Source organism: Siphateles boraxobius, unplaced genomic scaffold, assembly GCF_051911475.1.
Source record: "Siphateles boraxobius isolate OS27281-9 unplaced genomic scaffold, OSU_SipBor_1 8, whole genome shotgun sequence".
Taxonomy (NCBI): domain Eukaryota; kingdom Metazoa; phylum Chordata; class Actinopteri; order Cypriniformes; family Leuciscidae; genus Siphateles; species Siphateles boraxobius.
This window is the reverse complement of record NW_027509208.1, coordinates 19,082,913-19,091,413: the sequence shown is the minus strand read 5'-3', so window position 1 is coordinate 19,091,413 and position 8,501 is coordinate 19,082,913. Positions and strand designations below refer to the sequence as shown.

Here is an 8,501-nt window from a genome sequence, read left to right as displayed (position 1 = left end):
TATTGAAATAGAAATGAACAATAGTTGATGTATTATTAACAAACAGGAATCAACAGTGAACAATAAATATATTTATAAATTAGCATAAACCTATGAATTGTTGTGCATTGTTAGTTCATGAAACTATATGTGTATAATAAATACACACTTTTCAAAACAGTTTAAAAAGTGTGTGTATATGAATAGGAATTTACCATGTGACGGTGTTGTGGATGATTGTCACATTGAAATATTTCCAAATGATTTCAAAAGCTCCTGTGATACTCATTATCAGGAGAACAAAGCAATGGAATTTCCCTTAAAATCTAAATCCCTGGCTTATCCGTCTCCAGAAACCTGATTAATGCCCTTATAAAAAGAGAGCTATGACTCTGAATTAGGTGGCAGTCTGAGTAATCCATAAATTACACTGTTCAATTGTTTTATGGATGATCTGTTCATATAGTCACGTAATGAAATCCTGGTGTGGAATACGTAATGATTCTGAGCCTCGCACCTTTAGCGGTCAGGTGTTCATTTCTCTTTCTTGTGGGGAACTTCACACCGTGCATTCAGTCGGTTAGACATGACTCCATTTCAGCAGACCCAAGGAATTTTATTCAAACAACAGTGACGCATCTAACGTGACTCATGTGTTCCAGAAAGGAAATGATAGCAGTTACAGTCCAACATCGAGGGCTTTTTTTTTCTGAATTACCACTATGTGCTGGAATGTGATGTTCTTTCACAAGTTTCGCAACTCAAGAACATTTCCAGGCCTTCTGGACATTCAATACAATAAAACACCCAAACTCATAATTAATTTCTTTCCTTTTTAATGTAAAAAATATTTTCACAGTGTAATACATAAATGAAACTTGTCAAAGTTTATAATCTGACTTATTTACAAATATAAAAATATCTCTCTCTCTCTATATATATATATATATATATATATATACACACAAAATGTACATGTTTTCCCAACTCTTTGGCTTCAAAAACATTAGTAAATATTGTGGTCCAGCTGTATCTGGGGTTCTTTCCACCACCCCGATCACATCCCAGAGGGCAGGGGGAGCAGCTCTTTTCCACGTTGTGGAGTCCCACCAAGGGATTGGCGTCCTGGGATAGTGCACACCCCGACACAGACCTTGAGACAGCACCTACAGCCTTAGCTGCTTTGCATTAGGGGAAATGTTGTCCTGATAGCCAGACTATCTCCCGCAGAACTGGATGTCGTCATACATCTATAAAAAAAAAGATGCATAAATAATTAAGAGTTTATCAAATGACTTTCATGCAATATCCCACATGAATAACAACAATAAGACGGAATGGCGTTTTGGAGAAAACTTACACAGTCATCATCAGACGAAAGCTCCTCTTCGCTCTCCTCCGACTCGCTCTCCGGCATCGCCCTGAGCTCTTGGGCCGTCCGGCTGTAAAGCTGCCTCTGGATCTCGCTGTTGTGTCGGCCGAAGGTCAGGTGGTACGGCGTGTATCCGCCATAGGTGAGACTGTTGACATCAGCTCCCAAAGCAATGAGCGTGTGCACCAGTTCCAGGTTCTGCATGTCCACGGCCAAATGAAGCGACGTCCGGCCGCTGCACTGCTCCTGAACGTGAGAAAAACCACGGTCAGTTCTCTTTACAAGCATTCAAGCGAGTCATTTGTGCAGCTGGAACGCATTATAAAAAGAAAAATTGGTGCAGAAATGGCAAGTAACGTACCTTTGCGTTTACATCCGCCCCAAGCTGGACCAGGCTTTCCACCATTGAGAGGTAATTGTGAACGGCTGCTATGTGGATACATGTATGTCCTGTGATAAAAAAAGGAGGATGATACTTTAAAAACTGTACTTCAAAAAGTCACAAGCTCAAATGGTCAGGGGGGTCTTTGACTTACCGCTGTAGTTTGGGAAGGTGAGAATGGAGCGCAGATGCTGAGTCTGAATCTGAGTGAGTACTGAGAAGCAAGCCAGCGACCCTCTTTTGCAGGCGATGTGGAGGGCCGTGTTTCCACTTTGATCAACCAGTCGTGGATCACAGCCGGCCTTTAGCAGTCGGTCTACCATGTGTGGCTGTTCTGTGATGACGGCGAGATGCAGTGCAGTCTGCGGATGGTAATTGGAAGTTAATTAGTTTTTCTTTTCTTTTTTTCTTGGTGAATTGTTTAAGTGAGTATTTCTTCAGGGAGGTTCAATTACCTGTCTTTGGTTGTTCTGTCTGTTCAGGAACGGGTCATTTTGGCACTGTTTGATTATCTGGATGGCATAATCTTCCGCCTCGTGAATGATGGCAAGGTGAAGATACCTGGAAAATAATGTGGGAGGGTTTTTTTTAGAAAATATTTTAAGAACACTCTGAGAGGATGTGGTTTAAAAAGACAGTAAAAGCAGGCGGTCGTTTCGCAAGAATGGAGTTTTTAAGGTTATTTCCAACCAGTGTGGCTCCACACATCTGATGCATTCTATGCGCTTGGCCGCGCGCCAGGGACTTTCCTGCCTGCGCACTTTGTTTTCTCAAGCTCCGCCCACTTTGGGCGCTGTTCCAAAAAGCGATATTTGTTTACTTCCGCACTTTAGCATATCTCGCGAGTTAAACTATTTGCATAAGTTTCAAAAAGTTATTTAGATTTTTTTTGTCGCCTGCTTACAATTATAACTGCAGAATCAAAATTGCCCAGTTGGTCCCAACAGGGAAAAAAAATATATGTATTTTTTTTAATACAAGCAAAGAGAATTTAATAAGAAATGCATTTTGTTTTTAATTGGACTTTCTTTTATTTAATTAAATAAATTTTTTACCCTCCAAATTGAAGTAAATGTTGGTGAATTGTCGTTGCATGTAGGCTAATGGGTTAATTTATGCACGCTCTTTTATCGCTAGAATAGCTCGGACTGCATTATTAATATTTTAAGTTAAACTTACGTGTCTCCGTCCTCTGTGACCTCTTCTGTCCAAGGTTCACACATCCCCTTTGGATTTGCACTTGCGTTTGGCAAAGACAAATTCTCCATTTCCTCCACAATTTTCCTATACTCGTCCTCCTTTAGCGAATCCAGGCCGCTATCGAAGCGATCCTCGCAGGGTTGCATTTTCCTGTTTTTCGTATCCATTTCGTCAAGATCACAATCCATATAGTTGATTCTGGGAGCTCTGTGTACATCCATCGCGACGCTCTCTCGCTCTCAGTCAGCAGTGAAGTGTGCCGAAAGGGCGGCGCGACTCGGTTTTATAGCCGCGCCTCCGCTTCTATGCTCATTGGGGGATTTCCATCCGCAACTTATCTTTGCTTTACTCTAAAAAGGGGAACTCGTGGCGGGCTTTTATTTAGAGAATTTCCCTCAAGATGACTCCGCGAAGTAAGAATGAAAATCTGTATTTTCCAATTACACATTCAAATGTACCTACCTGATTCGCAGTATAAGCCAAACGTACGGGTAAAATGAATGACAAAGAGAACATGAATGAAAGGCATGTGGAAGGGGGCTAATAATAATGCAGGAAATATATATATATATATATAGATGCAGCTGGAAATAGCACTTGATATCATATTCACATTATTTTTGTTTGTTTATTTTTTGTATAGGCTATATGTAGGCCTATAGTGACCCCAAAAATGATTATATAACAAATTATAAAACCATATATATATGGTTTCATAATTTGTTACATAAAATAAATACTTCACAGTACTTCAGAAAAACTTCATAAGCAAAGCTTATATGTATGTATGTATATATGTATATTATACATATATATATATATATATATATATATATATATATATATATATATATATATATATACATAATACACACACATGTGGGAACTTACAAGGGGAACTGGCTTTATAATATCCACTAAAAATCTCCTCAGCACAAATTCTTTATCTTAGAAACGTTGGAAATTTTTTTTTTCAGATGTAAGGTGTCTAGAATTTAGATCAACGCAGGCTTGGTTCCTCAAATGTATTTGCAAAAATTTGTATTTAAATTCCGCAAAAAACTTTTGACATTAGTTTTTGCTTGCAGAATGTAAAGTTCTTAATAGTGCAATGTGTTCCACTAAATGCTGAAACCTTTTCAGAATTAATAATGTTAAGTGGGTAAGAAGGGCTGAGTCAGTTTAAGGTAACTGAAGTGAAAATCCCACATGGAAGGCCCCTCAATGTTCCACATGATTCAAGTTTAAGGGGTCCACGATATTCCCCTGCACTTTTTTTTCTGGGGCTCCCCCCTAGCAACCATCTTATTTCATGTCTTTTTAGTATTTTCCATGACAACATTAATGTAGTGTCCCTAAAAGAACACTGTAAAAAAAAAAAAAAAAAAAAAATCAATAAGTTATGATAACGTGTGTTTTCCATAGATTTATCTCATCAAAATAAGCAATTTTCAACTTTTTTAAAAAATTTTATTTCAACTTTTATTACAAGATTCAACTCATATTTTTAAGTCCGTTTAATAGGCTTAATTTAAGTTGAAATGACTTAAACATCCAAGTTGATTGTACTTAAGGCAGCAACTTTTTATGGTGAAATACAATGTAATAAATCACCTACTAAGACTAATTTATCCTCAATTACATGATTAAAAACATGCATTTGTCTTCTGCATGAACTGCAGTATCTGTCTGGTTTCATATCCACCTCTTCAAACAGAGTAAGACAGGTGGACAGGCCCAAAAAAATGGAAACTCCAGGTAAATAAAGCTTAGTATGATCCTGTCTACAGCGCCTTTCTGCACCTGACGTTTGCACTACAAACTAATGAAGCTCTGTTTGCATAAAGGAGGAGCCATAACAATAGCAACCGTTTCTACCAACAGCGTTTATGTCACCATGATGGCGATACTGTGACATGCGTCAAGATAGATGTCAGGATCACACCTTGTCATGTCTCGCCTGCTTTGTCAAGAAACAATTATAACGCCTTATGATGCTTATCCACTAAAAATCACCTCGACACAAATTATTTATCTGAGAAAGGTAGGAATTTTTTTTTTTTTTTTTCAGATGTAATGAAATGTCTAGATGTCTAATGTTCAGATGTCTAGAATTCAGATCAACGCAGGCTTGGTTCCTCAAATGTAGTTGCAAAAATTTGTATTTAAATTCCGCAAAAAACTTTTGACATTAGTTTTTGCTTGCAGAATGTAAAGTTCTTAATAGTGAAGTTTGAGTTCAGGGAAAGGACATTCACAGAAAGTACTAGAACATTCCCCGAATTGTTGCGCATGCAGGTTTGAACTTGAATGCACATAATGTTCCAAGAGGAAAATTTGTCTACATTCCTTTTTATATCTGCCAGTAGCTTCTATACTGAATGTATGGTACTTGCTTCAACCTTGTATGCTTGTTGTATGCTTCGACCTTGTTGTATTTTCATGCTGCAGAGGATTTAGTTCCGTTCTGAATGGAGGGAGTTTTGGGAGGTCCGGGTTCTAATTTGTAACCCTGTGTGGGACGACAGTTTGACCCACTATATTCTTAGTCTGACAAGACTTTAAAGAGCAGAGGCGTGGGCTGCATGTAATCTGGGGTAGACCTGTTCTTAGCCTGAACAGTGAGTCATGATCTAGCTTCTGTTCATGGTGGTATTCGGGGTGTCTCCGAGACTCTCCAAATTACACAAGGCCACGAATAAACAATGAGCAAGACTCCTTCAAATGTTTAAGAATACGCAAACCCTTAAACCACTTGTTCCAGAACTTGATTTTCAAGATCCTCCCACATTTCAAGTTTGCCTTCCCTTAACAACCAACAATGTTGTGTTACTAATAGTAACAAATTATGTCACATTATTCATTTTGGAGGAATGTCGAAAGTTACTTTTATATTGCTCTTTCACAATGTCAGCTGACTTTTTTTTTTTTTTTTTTTTTTTTTTTTTTAGCATTTTTAGCAAGTTTTTAAAATATACAGTTCAGTGTGGGTTAAGAGGAGACCACCCCTATTTCTTCCCACAATGGAAAGGGAAACTTAATTTTTTTTGGTGAAAAAAGTATTTTAACATTTAAATTTGAGTGTCCTTGTTACACATCTTGCATGTACTTACTGTAAGACTAACAGTAAATTATGCATAATTACATGCAACTATTTTAGTCCTGTTCCCCATGTACATACTGTACTTAGTAATTGCAATAACTAGGTAATAATCTAGACCTTAACCCTAAACCTAACCATTAAGGTAGGGTAGGGTAATAAGGTAGGGTAATTTTCTGAGAGGTAGCAATAGCAAGTTAGCTTTGAAAGCATAAGTTCCCACCCTCCCTTCAGAGCGTCTTCAAAGCCACATGCACCTTCAAAACACGTAAACACACACAGCAGGGACCAAAGAAAAGCATCACGAAAGACGCCGTTAAACTACCTCATGTCTCAAAGCCAGTGGTGGACAGTAACGAAGTAAATGTAATTCTTTACTGTACTTAAAGGGTAACTAAACCCTAAACCGACTTTTTTTAGTTAATGATCTGTAAGAATGGGGCTTTGTTAGTGCTGTTCATTGATTCGAGTAACTTTTTTGACATTTGGGTATAAAGTGTTTTAATGCTACAATATATGGTGTAAAAACGTCTGAGTGCTGCCCTCTTCAGGTTGAACAGTGGCTACTACAGTTGAATTTTCCTATTGGATGTTTAGGGTGGCAGGTGACGTAAGCGTTGGCAGGTGGCGTAAGCAGGTTCCAGCTCACCATGCCCTTGGTACGAGCTACCACGCCCTTGGCAGTATAAAAACCATCTTGCTTCGTCAAAACCATCGTAGCGAGTGAGTCAGGAGTTGGAATTGCGAGTATTGAAAACGATCAGGATGAATTAACTGGACTTAACACTGGTCTTGTCATATTTCATAGCTTGGGTATCTCCCTACAACAACGTTTGTGTGCATCTAACGTCATTGCAAACGTGCATGGCGAATGACAGAAAACACTACGCGCCGTACGCGGGTCAATATATTGTGTTTTTTATTAATTTGGTGCTATTATGCATAGCTGAGTAAACAGCACAGGTTTACTGTGTGTGTGTGTGTGTGTGTGTGTGTGTGTGTGTGTGTGTGTGTGTGTGTGTGTGTGTGTGTGTGTGTGTGTGTGTGTGTTGTGTGTGTGTGTGTGTGTGTGTGTGTGTGTGTGTGTGTGTGTGTGTGTGTGTGTGTGTGTGTGTGTGTGTGTGTGTGTCATAAGGTGTCTTTCCGCTGCTTGCAAAAGGAGGTTGTGGATTTCCATTAATTTGTTGCCCTGATTGAACGCACTACGCGCGAATACACTGCAGGATCACTCGTGCTCGTATCCAAGGTAAATCATCAACACTATAATCCCTTACATGCGTTTTATTTAACTTAATACATCATAATCGGCTAAAACGCAAGCGCAGGATACTTTTATTCCTGAACAAGTGTGCACTCGGGTCCGTGTTGCTTTCACATACACGCGAACCGCAGCACGGTTCGGGAGCAACCGAACTCAGACCACCTCCTCCAGGTAGTCTCGGGTTCGGTACCCCAGTGCGCACCTAGGTTCACATGACAGCGTTCACATTAGCGATTTTTCATGCTAACGTGCCCCGTTTCGAACTAAACTGCCAGTGTGAAAGCCCCCTCAGAGTCTGACAGCAGATGTCAATTAATCCATCACTGCGGGCCTCAGGTGCACGTCTCAGGTACCCTTGGCTAACTAAACCTCTGGTCAGAGCCTGACTCCACCCACTGGCAATATTTGAAAAATGCTGGAAAAGTGGGCAGAGCCCAGCGGAGGGGGGGCGTGCACCTGAGACGCATCTCTCTGTAAGCTAGGGCGTGGTTAGCTGGTACCCTCTTACGTCAGAGGGTACCACAACTTCCAATAGGAAAATTCAACTGCAGTAGCCACTGTTCAACCTGAAGAGGGCAGCACTCAGACATTTTTACACCATATATTGTAGAATTAAAACACTTTAATCCCAAATGTCCAAAAATTTACTCAAATTAATAAACAGCATTTATGAAGCTCCATTCTCACAGATCATTAACTAAAAAAAGTTGTTTTAATGTTTAGTTACCCTTTTGCGTATCTGTAGCCTACTTTACTGAAGAATTTAAATTTGGGGAAACTTTTACTTTAACTCCACTACATTTTCAAAATCAGTCGTTCCTTTTATTTTATGAGTGGATAAAAACGTAACTGGTCAAACTGGTAACGAAGTCCTTTAGCGCAGCGCGATAGTTTTGGCTACTTTCTGAGATTTTTTTTTTTTTTTCTCGTGACTCGTGAGGCTGTCGTTTACATTATTAATTTGGAAACGCACATTAATATTCGACTAGTCTGAGTCGGGCTCGGAGTCAAAGTTTTTTGCGGAATTTAAATAGGCCTACACATTTTTGCAAATACATTTGAGGAACCAAGCCTCCGTTGATCTAAATTCTAGACACCTTACATCTAAAAAAAAAAAAAAAATCCAACAGCACAAACTGTTTGCATTACCCTAAAATTCTTTGTGAGTGGCTCTTTCCTTTACACTATTGGAGATACGGAGAACTTG

General features: G+C 39.2%; 1 protein-coding gene across 1 annotated transcript; it reads right to left on the bottom strand.

Moving 5' to 3' along the window:
- Positions 1–798: 798 nt before the first annotated feature.
- Positions 799–3,204, bottom strand: nfkbiaa (nuclear factor of kappa light polypeptide gene enhancer in B-cells inhibitor, alpha a). Its single transcript, XM_077220497.1, has 6 exons — positions 2,913–3,204; positions 2,189–2,294; positions 1,888–2,095; positions 1,713–1,801; positions 1,340–1,597; positions 799–1,229 (listed from the first exon to the last, which is right to left on the bottom strand). Exons 1-6 carry the CDS (start codon positions 3,152–3,154, stop codon positions 1,197–1,199), a joined length of 936 nt encoding a protein of 311 aa, XP_077076612.1. The 5' UTR covers positions 3,155–3,204; the 3' UTR covers positions 799–1,196.
- Positions 3,205–8,501: the final 5,297 nt, after the last annotated feature.

What these genes read in the sequence shown, in the direction of transcription:
- nfkbiaa (XM_077220497.1), bottom strand. Translation starts at nt 3,154, where the DNA reads ATGGATGTACACAGAGCTCCCAGAATCAACTATATGGATTGTGATCTT. An exon ending in GTCACAGAGGACGGAGACAC is followed by an intron (nt 2,295 to 2,912) that starts GTAAGTTTAACT and finishes ATTATTTTCCAG; the next exon opens with GTATCTTCACCTTGCCATCA. An exon ending in GGGCGGATGTAAACGCAAAG is followed by an intron (nt 1,598 to 1,712) that starts GTACGTTACTTG and finishes TCTCACGTTCAG; the next exon opens with GAGCAGTGCAGCGGCCGGAC.